General features: G+C 44.8%; 1 protein-coding gene across 2 annotated transcripts in view; it reads right to left on the reverse strand.

Annotated features, from left to right (window-relative positions):
- The window catches only part of fam193a (family with sequence similarity 193 member A), a 144412-nt gene extending 129292 nt beyond the window's left edge, over positions 1 to 15120 (reverse strand). For both annotated transcript variants that reach the window (XM_051928618.1, XM_051928617.1), the window contains exon 1: positions 14687 to 15120. In XM_051928618.1, coding sequence (XP_051784578.1) covers positions 14687 to 14923 — 237 coding nt within the window. In that variant the 5' untranslated portion in view covers positions 14924 to 15120. The remainder of the gene's footprint in view (positions 1 to 14686) is intronic.
- Between the last annotated feature and the right edge of the window lie 7144 nt (positions 15121 to 22264).

The raw sequence follows: 22264 nt of genomic DNA on the forward strand, positions 1-22264 counted from the left end.
CATCGACCATTCGATTTTACTGCACAGGCTAGAAAATGATGTTGGGCTTACAGGCACCGTTCTTGCTTGGTTTAGTTCTTACTTATCAAATCGATTCCAATATGTACAGAGATGTGCTGACAGGACTCCATCATTATACACAGAAGTTCAATATGGTGTCCCGCAGGGCTCAGTACTGGGACCGTCACTGTTTTCACTTTACAGGCTTCCACTGGGATCTCTCATTAGGAAACATCATGTTAGTTTTCACTCGTATGCAGATGACTCTCAGTTCTACTTTTCTTTTAGATCAAATTAAGTTTCTCCGATGTTGTCTTTAATTAGTTGTGTTAGTGAATTAAAGGAGTGGATGGATGAGAACTACTCATCTTTAAACACCAATAAGACAGAGATGTTAATTGTTGGAGGGAATGACGCTGATCATAATATTTTGTCATCATTTATCTCAGTTGGATTCCCCATTAATTTTATTGAATCAGCCCACAATCTAGGAGTTATCTTTGACTCTAGCATGTCATTTAAAGCGCATATTACAAAGTTGTCCAAATCCTGTTTCTTCCATCTTAAAAATGTTAGGAAATTAAGGCGCTTTCTAAATAAACAGGATTCTGAGAAATTAATTCATGCATTTATCTCTAGTAGGATTGACTACTGCAATGCGGTGTTCACTGGATGTTCAAACTGTTCTCTATACAGCCTCCAGTTAATCCAAAATGCGTCTGCAAGAATTATTACAAGAACAAGAAAATACGAACACATAACTCCAGTTCTTAAATCCTTACACTGGCTCCCGGTTAAGTTTAGGGCAGATTTCAAAATCCTTCTTTTAACATATAAAGCATTAAATGGTCGAGGTCCGGCTTACTTATCTGAACTTATCATGACTTACAAACCTGAGCGCACATTAAGATCTCAAGATGCCGGTCTGCTTAGGAGTCCAAGGATTAATAAAATAACAGTGGGAGGTCGAGCTTTTAGTTACAGGGCCCCTAAACTGTGGAATGGTCTGCCTGCTACTATAATAATAATTCTTTGCATTTATATAGCGCTTTTCTCACTACTCAAAGCGCTCATCAATTGCAGGTTAAGGGCCTTGCTCAAGGGCCCAACAGAGCAGAGTCCGTATTGGCATTTGCGGGATTCGAACTGGCAACCTTCCGAGTGCCAGTGCAGATCCCTAACCTCAGAGCCACCACTCCGCCCTTTACTATAAGAGATGCTCCTTCGGTAGGGATGGGAATCGAAAACCGGTTCTTGTTGAGAACCGGTTCCCACTGTTTCAATTACTTGGAATTGTTTGCCATTTTTGCAAACGATTCCCCTATCGATTCCAGTCGCCTCGAATGATGTCACCGCGTTGCGTAGCGTCATTTACCCAGCAGGAAACATGGCGCCTAAGCGGCACAAATGCTCAAAAGTTTGGTTATACTTTACGAGAAAGGATGACAACAGGGCAACTTGCAATACTTGCAAAGTAGATATTTCATCAAAGGGAGGAAACACTACGAATATGCAAAAGCATTTGCACACAAAACACGCGATAACCTTAAATGAATGTTGTGTTTTTGATCCGCTCTGGACTAGTGAATCTCAACAGAGCAGCAGCGGTAACGTTTGCAGGTCCTCTCCCATTAATACGGCAGGTAACTAATCAACTAACATTGCATATTATGTTAGCGCGATTTGCCTTATTGCAAAACCTGCAGTCTACCGGTAGCTTCTCCTTTCACAGAGGCGGGGAAAAGTAAAATGACACAGGCCAGGATAGACGAATGTCACCGAGCAGTGACTAAGTTTGTGGTAAAAGGCTTGCACCCATTTGCCACAGTAGATGCCCCCGATTTTCGGTAAGTGAATGTGTTTAATTGTTGGCTAAGTCAGGGAATGTCAAATTTGCGTGTTCTCCTCTTCCCAGATGTTTCATCCGTTTCCATTTCTGAGCTGAAACATGTGTTGAAGGCAGCCGTCACTGCAGATGGATGGGCAAGTTTTAGTCAAGATCATTACCTCACAGTAATGCTGCATTATGTCAGGAATGGCCAGGCTCAAGAAAAAGTCCTCAAAACCAAACCAGTGTACCAGGCACAGACAGGGACAGCTGTAGCAGAGGAGACTGAGGAGATCTTGGAGGAGTATGGTATCAAAGACAAGGTTGTGGCAGCCACTGTTGATAATGCGGCCAACATGGATGTAGCTGTCAAAATAGTTGATGGTTGCAGAATTGCACAGTGCACAGTTCCATTGGACTTGAGTTGATTGTATTTGTTGCTGGCTGATGTAGTTTTATTTTTGAGTGCTCAGCTCATATATACTTTTAAAAAGGAGAGTGTAAATGTTACTGGACATTCTTGTGTAATTGCCACAGAATAATTTATGTTAAACTTTGTTATTGCTACAGAAGAATATTTATTTTATTATTATTTTACATTTACACATTTTTTTCTGGGGACCCCGTGGCACCCCATCGAGGAGCCGTAGGCTGTGGATCTCTTAAGATCTCACTGTTGGGTTTGTAAGGTCATGCTACTCCTAAATTTCTATCTTGTTCAAAGATAAGATATAAAACAAAGTTCTAAGTTAATCGACCTGTGTGTTCTCCTTTTTTAAAAATAAGAATCGATAGGAGAATCGATAAAGAATCGAATTGTTAAACAGAATCGAAAATGGAATCAGAATTGTGAAAATCTTATCAATTCCCATCCCTACCCTTCGGTCTTGGCTTTTAAATCCCATGACTTCAGTTTAGTACACCCTGACTAGAGCTGCTGATTAACTGTACAGACTGTCATTAGCACTAAAACATCAGTAACATAAAAGTTAGAATTTGTTACTAACCCTCACCTATTCTGTTTCTCTTCTTGGTACTCAAATGTGGCACTTGGTGCCACGGCCCACCTGCCAAGTTGTTTTGCCTGCCTAAGGTAAAGTCATCCCTGATAGAGGATCACATGAACCGTGTGAAGGAGGGGTCCTGTCATCAGATTGGCTGGCCCCGCATGGTTTCAGCCGTGGAATGGCCAAATGGGGGAGGCCACTTGATGGATGAGGTCTCCAGGACTCTAAACAAATCCAAATTATATTATGGGATATCACCTACTGTTAAATTCTGCTCCGTACTTCTAAAAGTTTTATTTTTATACTTTATTGAGGATTTGTTCTGTTCTGTGTATTGTATTATATTGACCCCCTTCTTTTTGACAACCACTGCATGCCCAACCTACCTGAAAGGGGTCTCTCTTTGAACCACCTTTCCCGAGGTTTCTTCCATTTTTCCCATACAAGGATTTTTTTTTGGGAGTTTTTCTTTGTCTTCTTAGAGAGTCAAGGCTGGGGGGCTGTCAAGAGGTCTGTTAAAGCCCATTGTGGCACTTCTTGTGTGATTTTGGGCTATACAGAAATAAACTGTATTGTATTGTATTAGAAAGCAGATTCAGAAAAAGTAATTTTTTGGTTAATTTTGGCAATCGCCAGTCTGGTTATTTAAGGTGAAAAATCAGCTGATTGATCAAAGCATCACTAATGGTGGCGTGTCGGACTGCAATTCAACCAAATTTATTTCTAGAGCACATTTTCATACGTATAAACAATGTAACTTGAAGTGCTTTACAAGATTCAGCAGCTTTGTGGTTCAAGTTCCAGTTGAACGTTTTTCTATTTTTACCTTCTCATATATGAAGTTATAGGGAAAGTATTGAAATCATCCAAAGATCCGATGTTGAGATTTTGATGAATGTCGATGTTTTAGGCCTTCCCGAATCCGAAAAAAAAAAACATTTTTGGAATTCTGTCTGTCTGTGTGTGTGTGTGTGTGTGTGTGTGAACCCAATAACCTGAGTACGCTTTCACTTTGGTCAACCAAACCAAGAATACAAGTGTCAGGTACACAACGTAGATTTCTATCAACTCTTGGGCTATTTTCCACTACTTTAGCTCAACGTATACTTTTTTTTTTTTTATTTACTTTATTCATGCAGCTGTAGAGTCCGATTTATTCAAGTTTACTTTAATAATAATTGCTCATCATATTAATTTCATTTGATTTTTGTTGATGGTTCTTTAATCATCAAAATTAATGATATTAGAAATAACACAGTATATCTCCCCAAAACTGATCCTCTTAAGCCCCATTACTCCAATATAAACAAATTCAATTCTTTCACCAGGATACATTTACCTGATTTATACATAATAATTTCTCAATTGAGACCCTCCACCTGCGTCCTTGACCCAATACCAACAGTTTTTTTCCAAAGAAGTATCGGGCATGCTAATTGATAATATTCTTGACATAGTAAACTCGTCATTAGATACAGGGGCCTTCTTCCCAGACCGTCTTAAGACTGCTGTAGTTAAACCCCTGCTCAAGAAAAATAATCTCGACTCCACTGCTTTTGACAATTTTAGACCTCATTCTAACCTGCCGTTCTTAAATAAAATCCTAGAGAAGGCCGTCATTATGCAGCTTAATGAGCACCTCAATAAACCTGCTATTCTTGATAAGTTTCAGTCGGGTTTCAGAACAAATCACAGCACAGAAAGTGCACTCGTTCAAGTAGTCAATGACTTGCGGGTAAATGCAGACAGAGGCCGTTTATCTGTTCTCATCCTCTTAGATCAGAGTACCGCATTTCATACCATTGATCACAATCTATATTAGTAAACGAAGGTTGTATATATGCATGGACGCCAGACGCACCGAAGTGCACGCGCACTGCAACTCAGCGCCCCAGAGTCAAACCCAGCGGCTTCAGTAGGTGGCGCCCAAACAACACAACACAACCTGTAAACTAAACTTCAGGTCACAATACAACCGCCGCCCGAATGCACACACCACCGCATATAAAATCTTCGTTTAGTAATGTTTATGAAGGTTGTATATATGCACGGATGCCAGACACAACCCATGCCAAACGCGCATGCGCACAGCGCCAAAGAGTCAAACCCAGCGGCTTCCCAAAGTCAGTAAGTGGCGCCCAAACATCACAACACAACCTGTAAACTAAACTTGAGGTAAAGCGTGCATGCCAGCAAGTTGCCATGGTGACATATTTAAACATAGACATAGAATAACGAGACGCCTCATGACTAGCAGAATCGTACGTCAACGTCGCCGGCATATTGTAAGTGGCACTGCTGTGGAGTGAAGTAATGAATAATGTGCTGCTTGGGATTGTACAAACCGCTGTACGCTCCAAACCAGATCCCAGGGGATTACACTTCACAGGTAAGGCTGAACAATTGTTTTGGTTATATTTGGCCGTTACAAAATCCCGTTTTATAATCTTAACTTTAGCTAAGCCAGGCTAAACTAGCAAAGCTATGCATTTATGTGCTCAAGTGAGCTTCCAAACAACGTTTTGGCTAAACGTATTTAGTCACTAACTATGTAGATTGTTGTTAGCTGTTAACATTTCTCAAACTTGATGATGTTTTTTTCTCAAGGAGCACATTGAGGAAACACAGTTTGAAATTGACAACCATCATTTTATGCTCATGTCTTTAGTTATGTCTGTCTTCCACAAACTAAGGCTGCACCATATTGCCAGACTGAATACTCTCAAATTACAGGATCTGAGTGAGCGAGAGGAGTGTAAGTCTGGAGGAGATTAGTGAGGTGGTGGAGAGCTTTAAATGTTAAGAGCGGTATTTAGTATTGTAATCGGTAGTTAACAGGGAGCCAGTGAAGTTGAGAGAGAATCGTTGTAATAAGTTCAGTGGATTTAGAACAGCAGGATATTATCCTGGCAGCAGTATTTTGAAGAAGTTGTAAGCGATGGATACGTTTCTGTGGGATGCCAGATAGAACAGCATTACAGTAATCTATACGTGAGGTGACTCAGGCATTAAACAATACTTCAGTACTGTGTTGTGTAAGAACAGGACAAAGTCTGGAAATGTTTCGAAGATAGAAGAAGGCAGTTCCCGAAATGTTACTTATTATTATTAATCATTCCTCCCATATAATTATAATTATTATTATTTAATAATTGCCATTATTAGTGTATAAATGGATATAAATAATTGCATTTAAACGATTTGCCAAAATCTGTTGTATGTAAACGATAACTGTTTTAAACGTTATTGGTTTTTCATCAGAAAACCCGGTGTCCACGTCTACCTGTATTAGTTTAAATGGCACTTTTGCCACTCGCAATAAGGCTGATGTATCGTGTCTACTGGGAAACACAGTGAATGCGCCATCTATCTATATAGGTCTATGTATTTAAACTTGAGGTACTGGTGACTACTGACAGTGCCAGTGGTCGGCTACTCCACAGTGCCAGCAGTCAGTGTTCTCCACTCCACAGTGCCACCAGTCAGTGTGCTCTAATCCACTGTGCCAGCACTCAGTGTGGCTTATTTGAATCACATTAAGGTAATTCAGTGTTAAAAGTAAGTTCAATTATGATTCCTAACAGCAAACGACTTCTAGCTAACAACACACCCATAGAAAAACAAAAACGAGGCTGCATAGATAAAAACAATGAACAGGCGCCTACAACACGCTTCTGAAACACCACAACCAAAGGAGTCACGGCTCCAAAAAGAAACTGCTTTAGTACAAATATCCATCCATCCATTTTCCAACCCGCTGAATCCGAACACAGGGTCACGGGGGTCTGCTGGAGCCAATCCCAGCCAACACAGGGCACAAGGCAGGAACCAATCCTGGGCAGGGTGCCAACCCACCGTAGGACACACACAAACACACCCACACACCAAGCACACACTAGGGCCAATTTAGAATCGCCAATCCACCTAACCGGCATGTCTTTGGACTGTGGGAGGGAACCAGAGCGCCCGGAGGAAACCCACGCAGACACGGGGAGAACATGCAAACTCCACGCAGGGAGGACCCGGGAAGTGAACCCAGGTCCCCAGATCTCCCAACTGCGAGGCAGCAGCACTACCCACTGCACCACCGTGCCGCCCGATAGTACAAATATATTTATTTAATTAAATGAAAACTTTCCTAGGACGCTCCCACCCTCCATGATTTTTCATCCCTACAAAGATTGGAGGGAACAGACAGTAATCGCCATTCTTGGATTTGCGATTCTTTAGAGAATCGGAGGTTTACTAGTATTCTTAGAAATCACCTTAGTCAGTGGGTGGGCCTCTCTGGCAGGGTCTTAAGTTGGTTTGAATCCTACCTGACAGGTAGAAAATTCTTTGTTAGTTGTGCTAATTATACTTTTGTATACAATTGTACAATTGTACACATGATATTCTATATGGTGGTCCACAAGGCTCTATCCTGGGTCAGCTGCTCTTTTCGATTTACATGCTTCCATTAGGTCAAATTATCTCGGGGCATAACGTGAGCTACCACAGCTATGCTGATGACACACAGCTGTATTTATCAATAGCACCTGATGACCCCGACTCTCTTGATTCACTGATGCAATGTCTCACTTGTGTTTCTGAATGGATGAGTAGTCATTTTCTCAAACTAAATAAGGAGAAGACAGAAATTTTAGTGATTGGCAATAATGGATACAATGAGGTTATCAGAAATAAACTTGATGCATTAGGATTAGAAGTCAAGACGGCAGTAAAGAATTTAGGGGTAACTATTGACTCTGACCTGAATTTTAAATCCCATATTAATCAGATTACTAGGGCGGCATTTTTTCACTTAAGAAATATAACAAAAGTTAAACCTCTTACAACTTAGAAGATCCTAAAAAATTAGTTCACGTTTTTGTTTTCAGTCGGCTAGATTACTGTAACGCACTCCTCTCAGGACCACCCAAAAAAAACATCAATCGATTGCAACTGGTGCAGAATGCAGCTGCTAGAATCTTAACTAGGGAAAGAAAATCCGAGCACATCACCACAGTCCTGATGTCACTACACTGGTTACCTGTGTCATTTAGAATTGACTTTAAAATCCTGCTGATGGTTTATAAAGCCTTAAATAATCTCGCTCCGTCTTATATTTCAGAATGTCTCACACCTTTCACTCCCAATCCTAACCTTAGATCTTCAAATGAGCATCTGCTTAGAATTCCAAGAGCTAAGCTTAAAAGAAGTGGTGAGGCTGGCGGCCTTCTGCTGTTATGCACCTCAAATCTAGAATATCTTGCCAATAGGAATTCGCCAGGCTAATACAGTGGTGCATTTTAAAACACGGCTGAAAACACATTACTGTAACATGGCTTTCTCATAGATTCATCTTAGATTAATCCTGATGCTCTGTATATTCAATTAATTATCATTATTATTCATGGTTGCTCCAAAATCCATACTAACCCCTACTTTCTCTTCTGTTCTTTTTCCAGTTTTCTGTCATGTTGATCTGCGCCACCACCACCCAATCAAAGCACCATGATGTTCCTACATTGATGGATTAAAGGCCAGAAGTCCACATGACCGTTAATCAAGTTCTTTCATGAGAACCCTGAATACAATGAGGACTGACTAAGGTCAATTCTGTTAAGTAGAATGCCTAGAGGGGGCTGGTCAGGTGGTCTCAAACCCCTTTGATCAGGTGGTGGCAGCGCAGATCAAAGAAAACCGGAAAAAAAACAGCAGACAGAGTAGGGGTGATTAAAACCCATCATGTGTCCCCTAAGACATCAGAACCATCGCCACCTCCATCAAGCCTCATTTCTCCTACAGCCTTATTTAGCTGGAGTCTAAAATGAACTGTCCAGTTCATAAGTACATCAGAGTTCTACAAATGTCCATTTTAATTACTTACGTATCACGATAGCTGTGTCATCTATACCAAAAAGAAGCGGTCTGTTTGCAACGTACGAGCTTTAATTACGACTACGGTAGAACAAAGAGTGGAGACACTGAAGGGTGGTGTTGATGTGTATCTGCAAAAGGAAAAAATCAGGCGTAGTCTCCCCGTGACACTCTCGTATACTCAGATAGGGCGATGGATATTTGAGGAGTAAACAGCAAGACAAGGATTAGATTTTTATATTACGTACATTAACGAACCATCAGCAACAAATTAAATAAAAAATATATTGAACAATTATAAAAGTCAAAGTTGAATAAATCGGACTCTGCAGCTGCATGAATAAAAGGTAAAGTGCCACATACGGTTAGCGGAAATAGCGGAAAGGTTGATAGAAATGTACATTCTGTACTGAAGACTTGCATGAAAAATTTGAAAGCGCACTGAAGGTATCGTGTTTATACACACACAGAGTTCCAAAAATGGTACTTTCAGACTCAGGGGGGTCTAAAATGTCGAGATTCATCAAAATCACGACATTGAATCTTTGGATGATTCCAATGCTTTCCCTGGACTTCCTATACAAGAAAGTAAAAAGGCAAAACTTATTTCAGTTCTAAAAAGACTACAGACGCACCACTTCGGCACACCTGCCTTGGGCCAGAATACCAAAAGATTGGATCTTTAACCTTCATTTCTGGTTTTTCTGTTCATCCTGCGACTAACATCTCTCTTTTTCATACACACCGCACAGAAAACCAAAACCAGAGAAGCTACAGCTAACCGACGACGTACTTGGAGATAAGCTCCGCAGTGTCAGTATGTTAATGTAAGGGTCTTCACAAATTTGGACGCACACACACATCACTCGCATGGCGCCCCCCTGGTATTCCTCTTCTGCCACTACACTGGGTAAAGGAAGCGAGTGAAGAAGCCAATAAAAACACACGTAACTGGGGCTACGAGACTTGGACTTCAAGAGTTTATTTATGAGTGAATTCAGTTACTGCTAAACCAATGGCTTCTCAATCTTTATTCCTCCAGAGCCCCCCAATGAACTACAAGAACATGTGAGGGTCCCCCTAGTGAGGACTTCTACGTGTGTTGCACTCTCGACATTTATTAACAACTGCTCTTCAACTGCCTGGATGTTTTAAAGCAGAACACCAAATTCAGCAGCTGTTTCCAAGACAGCCTACGTGTTTTTCTTCAGTTGAAGTTACTTTTCCTAACCCTAAACTTCTAAATCAGAACATAAAAGAAGGGGCTGTGGAGTCGTAAGGAATGATTGGGTTGCTGTAGTCGGTAACGATGTTCTGACGCGGACTTCACACAAATGTGTTCAACTTTCCCATTTCACATCACACTATTCATTTAAACAAGCTTCTTTTTGATTTGAGAAGTTCAGCCACAACATCATCACCACGGCCTTTAACGGGTTAGTAGCAGCTAAAGGCCGTCGGTTCGATCCTGAGCCGTAGCGACTTGATGGATAAACAATCTGTAGGAAGCTCCATCTTGTGCCAAAGTCCTCCTGGTTGTTGCTGTCATGGTGTTGTGCCATCGCACTGCTGGCCTTCCTCGTCGCCTTGCTCCCTCTGTTCTGCCAATCACAATATCTTCTTCCAGTGACTGCTGTCTTCTGACGGTACGTCCAAAGTAGGCGAGCTGTGGCTTTGTAATCCATGTTTTGAGGGCCATTGCCAGCTTGATCGGTTTGTCCTTCTGGCTGTGCCTGGTATTAATAAACTCCGTCTGCACCACTTTGTCACTTCTCCTCTTTCCTTCACGTCCAGCTCTCACGACCTTAGGCGACCACAGAAAAGATCAAACTGTGTGTGAGCCGCCTCTTGGATCACTAGGGGAACGTCCTTAGATTTGAAAACCTCATCCAGTGATTCATCATCGACTTTCCCATTGCAATCCTCCATCTGATCTCCAGAGTAGCTGTGGCCACAGTGCTCACCATTGATCCCAGTAGATTTGACCCCGTCCACGCCTTAATCTGCTGTACCAGTTTGACGTGTCCCTATGATGTCAGCAGTGCATATTGACAGAAGGGTCAACCAAGGCAGCCAGAGCTCAACTGAGGTGCCAGACTAAGCGTACAGCATAACGTCGACAGCAGGGCGTTGCAGCATCAGAGGCGGATGATTAGCAACGGCAAACTGTCGATTTGAGCAACATCACTGCGTGGAAGAAAGGCCTGGCAATCTACGTCCGTATGTACTCGCCAAGAAAACTCTTAACAGGTTAGGGTGCTAAGAAGTCGCCCGATGATCCACGCTGGCAGTGACGAAGTGTGCTTGTAATTAGAACAGGAAATCAGAGTTGGTGGCACCAGAAACCGAGGAGTCCGAGTTGGAGTTTAAGGTTTTGTGTACCAACACCACAGCCCTGATTAGATGTACCAATAAATAAACTACAGAATTCATCACTGCAGGTACAGGGTGGAGGCATAAAGATCGCCCACATTTTGTGGGAGAACCGCGCGGGCTGTAGTGGGCGTACAGAGGTGGGGCAGGTCAGGCTCTAATGTTTGAGGACCCATCATAGAACATTGGGGCTTTGTTGTTCAAGAACCGTCCTGCAATAGCGACGCAGCAGAGAGAGTTCCGTACCCACTTCACGCTCGGTCAGTCTGTACCAGATCAGAAAACGATGTTGCTATGGACTTCTAACCCTCGGGCAACTGGGTCCACACTGAAAAGAGAATCAAACCCGGCAGACCGAGGACAGGACAGGTGTGGTTTCAACAGCTCACACGGTGTTGAGGGACATGCTGTCTGGGCATTTGATCGTTTTAAGGGGAGACGTGCCGGTCACCAGATTTAAGCCCATGTGACCTTTTCCTTTGGGGACACCTAAACGATAAGGTTTCCAAACATCGTCCTCGATCAGACAGGAAATCGATGCCGGAGATGACCCGGAGAGTTACGGAGGACTTCTGGGAACGTCTTCAGCGATGCATTGCCAACGAAGGCCACCATTTATCTGATATGATATTTTAAAACCCATGAAAACAAAACAGTTTATGTACTTTTCAGAAGTGTATACAATTTGTTTTTAGATAGCTTTGTTCATTTCTAACACCCCTTCAAAATGTGGGCGATCTTTACGGCCCACCCTGTATTTCTGATGACAAAAGCTGCTCAAGTATTACATTTAGAAATGACGCCTAAAAGGAGCGCACTTCTGACAAGAAGGAATAAAAAGTCACTTTTAAGAAATACGCACTTACTCACCGCAGATTTTGTTTTGTTTCCTCGTAACGTAATTACAGAAGCCACTGGGCTCACCACTGGAGCGTTTCTATCAGCGATTAGGACGTCTAACACAAGTGGCAATGCAAACGCATTTGTGCTCAAGTCAAGTCAGCGAAAAAGACGCAAGAACCGAGCGGGTCGGTGATGATTAGGAGGGCTGCTGGACGGCCATGACATATAAAGTCAACTTCCTCTCAGAGATGGTCACGTCTTCAAGCACAACAGTGACATGGCAGTGTGACAGAGTCCCTCGCTTTCACGTCACACGCAGCCCGCTCTCTTCAGCGGCGCCAGGTGAGCCTGTGCTGTGTAGACGGACACCACAGACGTGTTTGAATGGCCGGTATAAACGTATTCGACCTCAATTAAATACCGACACCATCGATGAAACAAACGTTAAAGGGGGTCTTTAACAAAACTGAGAGTCACAGCGCACTGTATCCAACGATGAGGTGGTCTGCTTAATAAAGGCAAGTCTGACACCACTTGAGCATTTGCTGCAATCGTAAAATTATTCTCAGTCACCTTGCAGCGTAACGGGATGCTTACTGAGGCCCACTAGTGTGCTGCAGCCCCCTGCTTGAGGAGCACCGTGCAGCTCAAAGATGCCACACATCACTGGAGCTTCTCTCTTGCTGTAACTGGAAGTCACTGTGTTGGACCACACGGAGTGCGATTAAGTGCACCTTAATACGCCAGTTCTGCACAGAAAGCCGTTTCTAACACGCCACGTATGCCCAGATGTTGGCCTCTGAGAAGCCACTTCAACACGCGTAGACCTTTAGGCCACGTAAACCCTCAACCAGGTTACACTTGAGAATCTCGTAGTCCGCACACGAGTCTGTTGCTCTCTCTCAGCCCACGCGTGTGTTCACGTCTAGGAGCCCCGGTTTGAAGACCGAGACATTTCTGTCAATACAAACGCGTCTGGCATTTTGATTCTCGTCCACAGCTTGTGCGGACGCATTGAATTTCGACTAAGAGTCACTCCAGTGAATTACATTTCAAACTGAGACCACCCTTCAATTGTAGCCAGCGACCAATCAGCATCAAAAGGCGGGGCCACGGGGCACCAACAGCGCTCCACTTCGACACACGTGGCGGCGAGCATACAGCAAGTGTTGTCAGGGTGGACTGTGACATAAAGTCTGTTGTAGGTGTCGCTGAACAAGTCGACTTGTGTTCTTTTCATACGTGTTACAATGAGCCGTGCCGCTACGTGTTTCGGGGTGCTGGTTCGTAGCGGTTTTACCTAAACACTGAATATAGTGAGACGTCACCAAGCTTGGTATCTCCACAGCGTTCTAATTCACAACCTCGGTGAAAAGCAGGCAGGAGATATTCTGTCATTTCCGTCACCCGTTCAATGAGAAGGCGGACCCCAGGTGTTTAGCACCAATGACAGGAACGCCTTTGTTCTCCAATCACTGACGCCCCCTTACCCCGCCTTTTGATGCTGATTGGTTATTCGATTACAAGTCGTTTTTGGGACAATTAAAGCGAGGTCTCCAATCGGAGTGCAACGCACCTGAAGTGGCAATGCGACACGCTTTTAGTTACGACACACAATCTCTGGGCATAAATGAAAATTCAATACACTTATGTGTTGCCTTTTAAACTGGCACGACAGTTGTGTGGTGTAGTGCAAAGCAGTCGACTAATTTAGTGATACGTTCTTAATCACGAAACAATAAACCCGCGCCAAAATGAATACACACCACGTGCATATGTGTGTGTGACACTTCAACGTCCTTAGCATGTTGGATGGCATGAGGTGGGCACAATGAATCTTCCACAGGTCACTCACTTTACCCGGGTTGTGTGTGTGTTTGTGAGGACCACACACAGCCTAACAAAATCTAATGGGACCTGATAGAAATGAGTGACTTGTCAGGGGGCACAAATGAACGTTTTCCAAACAGTTGACAAAGGAATGTGGGAACAAATCCTAGAAAAGTTTCAAACAGCTTCGCCACACAAGCCTGATGCTCGCTTACTCCCTGCGTGTGTGCTTCTGGACATTTAAAGAGCAGCCCCTCACTCAAGTCCTCAGAAGTCCCCAAGATGCCTTAAAGGTGGGCTGATGCTCACTTCCAAGACACACATGGCAGAGAGGCTCTTAACTGACCAACGGCTTCTTGGGCAGCAAAGCCAACTCTTCTTTAAGATGAAGTCTTACAAAGGGTCGCTAGATGTGCCACCCTACCGAGCCAAGTCTGCTGCTCACCCACCACTCGTGTGTGTCAATACGGTAACTGAGATGCACCAAAACCAGGAGAGATGTCAACTAAACTCTGCGCCGTCTTTCTGCTTCAAGACCGGACAGTTCGCCAGCCAAACTCGGCCATCGCGCAGGTCGCCTCCCTCCCAGTCTTTCACTTAGCCGGGATCATCTTTTAGAAATGTGTGCGCTCCTCAAAATAAACACACGTGTGTAAGGCAGCAGTAAACACGGGAGGCCTAGGAGGAGACACTTTCTGATATCCCATGGAAGCCAACCTGTGAAGAAGAAGAAGAAGAAGACGACAGCATCGTCTGCTCGCCAACTGAACGCGGTCCTGAATGCGGGAATCCCCTGCCTAACAATGACGGCCACTACGTGGGCATCAGCAGCACCCGCTCCCTAAAATCGGCACATTTACACAAAGGCCCGCGTGCACAATTCTCCCAGGAGCGGTCCCTTGTTTCCCCTCCGTCACCAAGTCGCCTTGCCCGGGTCCCTTACCTCCCCATGCAGGCCTGCGACGTTCCCGGCTCCGCTGCCATTACTCCCCGTACAGCCAGTTGACAGGAGGTTCATAGTGGCGACTGCCGTTCCAACTGCTTGCAAGTTCCGTACAGCGGCAGAAGCCCCGGCCTTGCCACTGCTACTCACGGGGCCGCTGCAGCTACTAGTGCCGCTGCCACCGCCCCGCTTGTTCTTCCTGCGCTTCGCTCCTCGTTTCGCATCGGTCGGGCTCATCTTTTCCTTCCAAGTAAAGACAACCTTGTAGTCTTGGGAAGGGAGGGGAAAGAAAAGGATCTAATCGGCTTTCCAGAAATGATCTTGGAACACAGCACGTCCCTGTAAGTCTACAATCGCCACTCCAAAATTCTAAGTCACCCAGGCGCTCCAAAGCGACAGAAACAGACTTGAGTCCAATATGGCCGTTACAACAGGAAAGGAGAGCTAGGGCTGCGTCATGACGTCATGGACGCGCGTGAGACGTCGGTCGCCGTAGCACCCCCTAGTTTCTCGGGGAATGTAGTTTATACAGAATACAGCCGTCATAGACGAACGGCGAACTCACGATGATTATAAACTACAAAGACCACAGTTCCAAAAGATGTTGACAACGATAAAATGTTCTTCCTTAAGACGCACCTTCCTTACGAGGCTCTTAGGAAATGTAGTTTTCTTATTTAGCCTTTCTGAAGCTGGTCGGTGAAGACCCCGGAGTAACAGTGGGCGTGTGAAGCGGAAAAGTAGCAACATAGCGCAGGGCGCGGCTTTGACGAGCAGAATCTACGCAGACCCTTCGGAATAATTGGCCGCCGTCCTAAACACCACGAATCACACTGAGAGGCTGCGCAGATCTGCGTGTCATTTACGGTGCGCGAACGCCGTGGTATGTACGGGAATGACCGCACGTCAGTAGAAAGCCATCGGCAAGTTCATGGTAGGGTCGGCTATACGACACCGAAGAGAAACGATCGACATCTACACGCAGGCCACTTTAAGCGGCAGTGTGTGCTCATCTGGTTGGTCTTAAATGTCCCTCTTTTTAAACGTTACAGTAAGTTGATATTCCCTTCACGAATCCCACGTTTGTAACCTGCAGACCTGCCGGGTGTTACCTGCAACATACAGTAAGGAGCGCCTTTTTCAAATTCATTTCATCATTTGGCACTTCAGAGCTGTTGAGGGTGCCCTGTGTGCCAGCCTGCATTTGTTTTATCATCCCAGCTCTTTACATTCCTGTTGGTTTTTTCTTCAAAATATTCATCTCAGCCCGGATAACTGCGGCAGACTGAAGCCATTGCTGGGATGGCCTTCCCTGTGACAAAGTCCACGACTGACTGACTGACAACTGTGCTCATATTTTCTGAATGCCTATAAATATTCTCATTTGTCCATTGATCACATATAAATACGGTGATACTGTTGGTCAGATGCTGCAATTTTTGATATTTTACAAGTTGACTGTTGTTACGTTAAAAGACCTCGTGTGATTAATTCATTCATTAATTTTCATCTTTATCGTGGCTCCGGAGTCCGTCCTGACCCCTGCTTTCTCTGCTGTTCTCTGTTTTCTATGGTGGCGATCAGTCCACACTCACAAATAACGAGTTCAAAGTTCAGTTCTCACAGATTAAAAGGAATAAATTCACGTTCATAGTTCACCATTTCAATTTTGAACTGGTTCGTGTTCAGTTCGTTTTGTATTTTTTAAATGACCCATGAGTTTACTTTTTCCCATTTTGCATGTCTTATATTAGTCTATTACAGCAGTGTTCTTGAATACAAAAATGATGAAGACTTTTTCTTTAAATACACCTCATTGAGTTATACCCAGCACCAGACACCTACAGAACCATCTATGCTGATATCCTCCCAGTAAAATTAAATTGATGCAAGTACTGTACACATATAAATTACCAACCGTGTGACACAAACGGTGACTGCTGAACCAGCGTGTAGGTGAACTAACTGATTACGCCGCCGGTCAGAATTTGCGTCACGTATTGCATGTCCAACAGGGAAAAATCTAAAGTGGCCTCGTGAGGTCCAACGTTCTCCTAAAAGTGAAAGCGGACACAGACAGTGGCGATTTGATTTGACAAATAAATGGTGAAACATTCGTACGAAATAAATATTCGTAAAAATCCACTAGTTGTGCTTATCCGAATATTTGGATTCGTCTCCACCCCAACATTACAGGGTAAGCCAAAACATTTAATGTGGACCTAAAGCAGACCCAGAATGTCACCTAAAGCTGAACGAGCTCACGTTTAAGTTCTTCACTTGCAAATATGTTACGTTAAGTCCATGATCTCGTTCAATGAAGGCGCTCTTTTCAATTATTGTAGTTCGTACCCAACACTGGTGACGATCTGCGCCACCACCAACCTGATCAGGGCACCATGCTGTCCCACCATTGATGGACTGAAGACCAGATGTCCACATGACTATCATCATCATCATCTAATTCTTCCATGTGAAGCCTGAAAGCCATGAGGACTGATTGAGATCATTGATGTTAGGGGGCCGGGTGGTCTTGTGGCCTCGGAACCCCTGCAGATTTTGTTTTGTTTTTTTCTGTCCTCCTGGTCTTCAGACCTTACTTTATTCTTTGTTATTTGCCTAATCTTATTTTTATATTTTATAAACTTTTCTTTCTTCATCTTGTAAAGCACTTTTAGCTCCACCACTTGCTCTTTTAATAAGTGTCGTGGTGCAGGTCTCGTCTTAGCTTCATTAGTTTTATTAAGTTTGTTTATCATGCCAGTTTGCCAGCAGCTCCTGTGGTGTCCATGTCCCGATCAGGAACCCAAAGTTTTAACACAGCACTTCACAAAGAATGTGAGGGGGTGCAGATTTTTCAGCCCTGACTGAGACAACTCCAAGTCTGGTGCTCTACGTTCCTGCTGCTCTCAGCCTCCAGATCGTTGCATTTGCTTTGCTTTTTACCTTCCATGATCCTGATGTTGGTGTCTCCTTGTGAAGGACGACTGCATCGGGACGGTTAGCTGACTGAAATGGCGCGATTGGTTCGCACTTCCATGTCCCACATGATGACAGCGTCTCTGACATGTGCTGGTACCATTTTCTCAGGTGTTTTGCCACCTACCATGCCACAGATCGACCAGGGCAGGTAGCTGGCTGCCTTGACACGCCAGTTTATGTGTTCAGTAGAAGGCAGCACTGCATGTCCAGTGACAACACGGTTGATGGTCCCCTCCACATTACTGTGTCTTCTGCCCTTGCTCTGCCCCTGCTGCTTCAGGACGTCCTGCTGGTGGCCCTGGTGTTGAGTGCCTGACCCACACTCAGTAGGCATTCATTCTCTCCCCAAGTTTGTTCACAAATGGACTGTCAAGACCACAGGAGCATCGGCCCTGTGGTGGGCTTTTTTATTTTTGGGAAGCTCGATCTTCCTGGTTTTAGTCCCAGCTCCATTGCAGGTTCTTCTGCCAGGTGCTTGCTCTTGATTTCCTTTGCAGTTTCTGTGAGGGATTATTCTGCTCTGCTGACCTTGGGGGTCTTCACAAGTTTGGTGAAATGATCTCTGCCAAACTCGGAGTACTGGTACTTCTTTGACATGTTGGGTGGCACTTTGAGCTCCCAGCTGTGTATGACAAAGTGCTGTAGAAGTCAATGTCACTCAGCTCAGCAATGGAGGGTTGGTGTGTGCAGTCATGCGTTTGATGGGACCTCGGCCACCACTCCATCTTATTGATATCGTCATGCATGGGCATCAGAGTGTCACTCTCTCTCTATGAGATCCTCCCTGGCGTGTGATACCACCCCAGAACAAGAGGTGGCACCCTCACTAACTGTCTTATCTTCTTCTTCCTCCACAGTGTAAAGAAATCACCCAGTGATGGCAACTGGCTCTGCCCCTTCCAGTTTCTGGGCCATAATAAAAGTGTGACCACCTGAACGGAGACACCAGCAGAGCGAAGGAGGTCCACTCCTACCTGATGGCCGATGAAGCAGCCTTTATTGTAATGGCCACATTATTTGTGTTTCGTTTTCACGTCGTTGAGCGTTATGTTTGGTTAACCCTTGGAGTGAACGGGGACGGCGCCTCAAAATGTATCCGGACACAAACGTGCGGACACAGAGTGTTCCAAACGCATACGTTTAATTATAAATGTCCAGCACACAACACGGTGCCCATGCACCAAGCTCCTTTCTTTCGTCCTTTTCTCTCCCTTCTGGACTTCTCCTGCTGCCTTTCCACCTCTGCTCCCAAGCATTATCTTCTTCCTCCCAACTCCAGCTCCTCTACTCTTTTATAGTCGCCCAGATGTGCTCCAGGTGCTCTCTGATGACCTTCTGGTGTGGTGGAAGTGCTGACATCCAGGGCACTTCCTGTGGTGGCTGCCCTATCGTGGCGCAGGGGCCGGGCATGGGTCCTGGCCGTCCGCCACACCGTGTATCAGCCTTGGACGACCCCAATATGCAGTACAGTGCCCTGAGATTTGCTTTGGGATGGCAAAGTCCATACATGGTCAGAAGCTTCCTGGTCCTCAGGTCCATCCTCTCGATGTCCGATCTCTTCCAATGAATAACCCCAAAGCTGTACAGTATATGGGGACTGGAACTGCCAGGCTGTTGATCCCTGAGAAGAATAACTGGCACAACTGGACATGAAGACGAGTCGCAGGGTATGTGGTGAGTCGGGGGGGCACACTGATTTGACAGCATCCATAAATATTCATAAACATAATTTCATCATCTATTAATATTTTCTTTGATGTTTTTCATTGTACTGCCAAACTTGTTTTACATTTCATTTTCACAGGTGACAGGGGGCCGGGGGGCCATCCAGGCCTCGGTGAGCACAAAGCAGGACTGCTGTTATAGAACTAAGGGTCTGCTAACAGCTGGCGTACCTGTGGTCATGTGACAAGTCGCCCACTTTCCGCCGCCCTTAGTTTCCGTTTCTTATCAGCGTCCATAGAAGCCCAGGAGGGTCCCGGTGGCTCAAGCAGAACGAAGAGCTGACTTGCTGCTCTCCAAAAGATTCAGATACTGTGAATGTGTTGTTTGCAGAGTGACTGCCATTCACAGGACTCTCCATCTTACTTTAGTCAGGAGATCTAACATCATCCAGGTGACTGTCCGCCCAAAGCTCCCGTCTCCCTCTGCGTATCAACAGATCAGAGAAGCTGGACTCCATTTTCAACTCATTTATCTGAGACAGACCTGGCTCTACCCAACCTGTGGTTCTACTGCTGGGCCACAATGAAGTTTTAGAAATCATCAGAGGTCCTCGACTGAGGTGGTGTGGCCGCCTGTGCGGATGATGGGGGACATCGGGAACAGAATGTGGAGGACGGCAGGCAAGAGGAAAGCCAAAGAGGAGGTTTATGGATGTGGTGAGGGATGACATCAAGGCAGACAATGCAATTTATTTTTGTGTAGCCCAAAATCACACAAGGAGGGCCGCAGTGGGCTTTAACAGGCCCTGCCATTTGACAGCCCCCCAGCCTCTAAGAAGACAAGGAAAAACTCCAACAAAAACCCTAGTAGGGAAAAAATGGAAGAAACCTCAGGAAAGGCATTTCAAAGAGAGACCCCTTAGGTCAAATAAAGGGGGTCAACACAACACAATCCACAGAACAGAACACAAGTCACCCTCAATACAATAGAAATATGACAAGTACGGAGCAGAATTTAACAGGAGATGACATCCCATAATAGGTTTTGGATTTGTGTAGAGTCCTGGAGACCTCGGCCATCAAGCTGCCTCCCCCTATTGGCCATTCCACAGCTGAGACAGCGCTGGGCCAGCCAATCTGATGACAGGACTCCTCTACCTCATAATTCCTACAATCCTCCATCAGAGCTGACTTTACCTTAGGCAGGCAGGTGGGCCGTGGGCACCAAGTGGCACATTTGAGTACCGAGAAGAGACACAGAGCAGGTGAGGGTGAGTAACAATTTAGAACTGTCCTGTTACTGATAATTTAGTGCCAATGACAGTCTGCACAGTTAATCAGCAGCTCTAGTCAGGGTGTGCTAAACTGAAGTGGTGAGTCTTTGAAAGCTGAGACCGAAGGGGCGTCTCTTATAGTAGCAGGCAGACCACTCCACAGTTTAGGGGCCCTGTAACTAAAAGCTCGACCTCCCACTGTTATTTTATTAATCCTTAGAATCCTAAGCATACCACCATCTTGAGATCTTAATGTGCGCTCAGGTTTGTAAGTCATGATAAGTTCAGACAAGTAAGCCGGACCTCGGCCATTTAAGGCTTTAGATGTTAAAAGGAGGATTTTGAAATCTGCCCTAAACTTCACTGGGCGCCAGTGTAAGGACGTGAGGACTGGAGTTATCTGTTCATATTTTCTTGTTCTTGTAACAATTCTTGCAGCAGCATTTTGGATTAACTGGAAGCTAAATAAAGAAATGAAAATGACATGAAAGGCAAGGAATAGATGGAGACGGGTGATCTGCTGTGGTGACCCCTAAATGGGAGCAGCTGAAAGAAGAAGAAGAGGAGGAGGTCCATGAATCTACACCTGCTTTGTGTCTGCTCCACCATGTACTAAGATATGGACCCCATGGAGGACACCTCTCTGTGTCTCTTGCCTAAGCAGTGCCTTAAGAAGGAAATGTAGAGATGTGTTTTAAAGCGAGACCAGATGATGAAGCTGGTGCCACTAAACGAGCCTGTGAAGCCTTCTGTCACTAAACGAGCCCCAGGAGACTCTCACTAACGCTGACACCCTCAAAGTCCTCAGGTTTCTATCCCATCTTGGATAATCGAGAAGTCCTTGACACCCGAGTTTCATGCCCTGACGTCACTGGTCACAACATCTCATAACTGACCATACAGAATGCTGCGTTCAGGTGCCATCGGAGCTCCCAGTTGTCACCTTTCACCTTCGCACTTCACTGCGCCTTCTGAAGAGGCTGTTGACTTGTTATGTGCTCTGTAAAGAAAAAAGAAAAATTAAATAAATCTAAGCTGTACGTGTATCATTCATATTAACAGCAGTCTAAATGTATCAAAAGTGCGTGGCTTCACCCCCAGTGTGTAAAGATGGCAGTTCTGGCTGGGCAGGTCATATTTGTCATTGCATACAAGTGTCATGCAGTGGAGCCTCCATTAAAGCCAAAAGGCTGTGAGGACCCCTGTGCCCACCCGGATTAGGCTTCATTCCAAAATGGGCAAAACTCCTCACCCCACAGGCCTCAAAATAACTTAAATTTGCCTCAAAATATCCAAATGTCTTCCCAGAGACAGAGAAAGCGTAAAATCTTGGCCTGAAAAAGCAGAATCTTTATTAGAATTACATGTATTTGCAAAATTCCCAGAAATACTAAAAAGGCTTCACAGAGCAAACAGGGCCATTCGAGGAGTTGCCAAAAAGACAATTCACAGAGCACACGTGCCAGAAACAAATCATATCTATCATATATAAGCACGAGGAATCATAATAATACAAACAACAGAGACTGCACTCCTAACAGAAATCCCCCCAATTCTCAACATCCATCACCGAGACTCCTCTGAACTGCCTGACTCTGGGGGCGGCGCCCAAACCGTGACTGACAGACAGGCGGGCTCCGCCCACAAGGACCAGGCAA

The sequence above is a fragment of the Erpetoichthys calabaricus genome, chromosome 5, assembly GCF_900747795.2.
Source record: "Erpetoichthys calabaricus chromosome 5, fErpCal1.3, whole genome shotgun sequence".
In the NCBI taxonomy this organism is placed as follows: domain Eukaryota; kingdom Metazoa; phylum Chordata; class Cladistia; order Polypteriformes; family Polypteridae; genus Erpetoichthys; species Erpetoichthys calabaricus.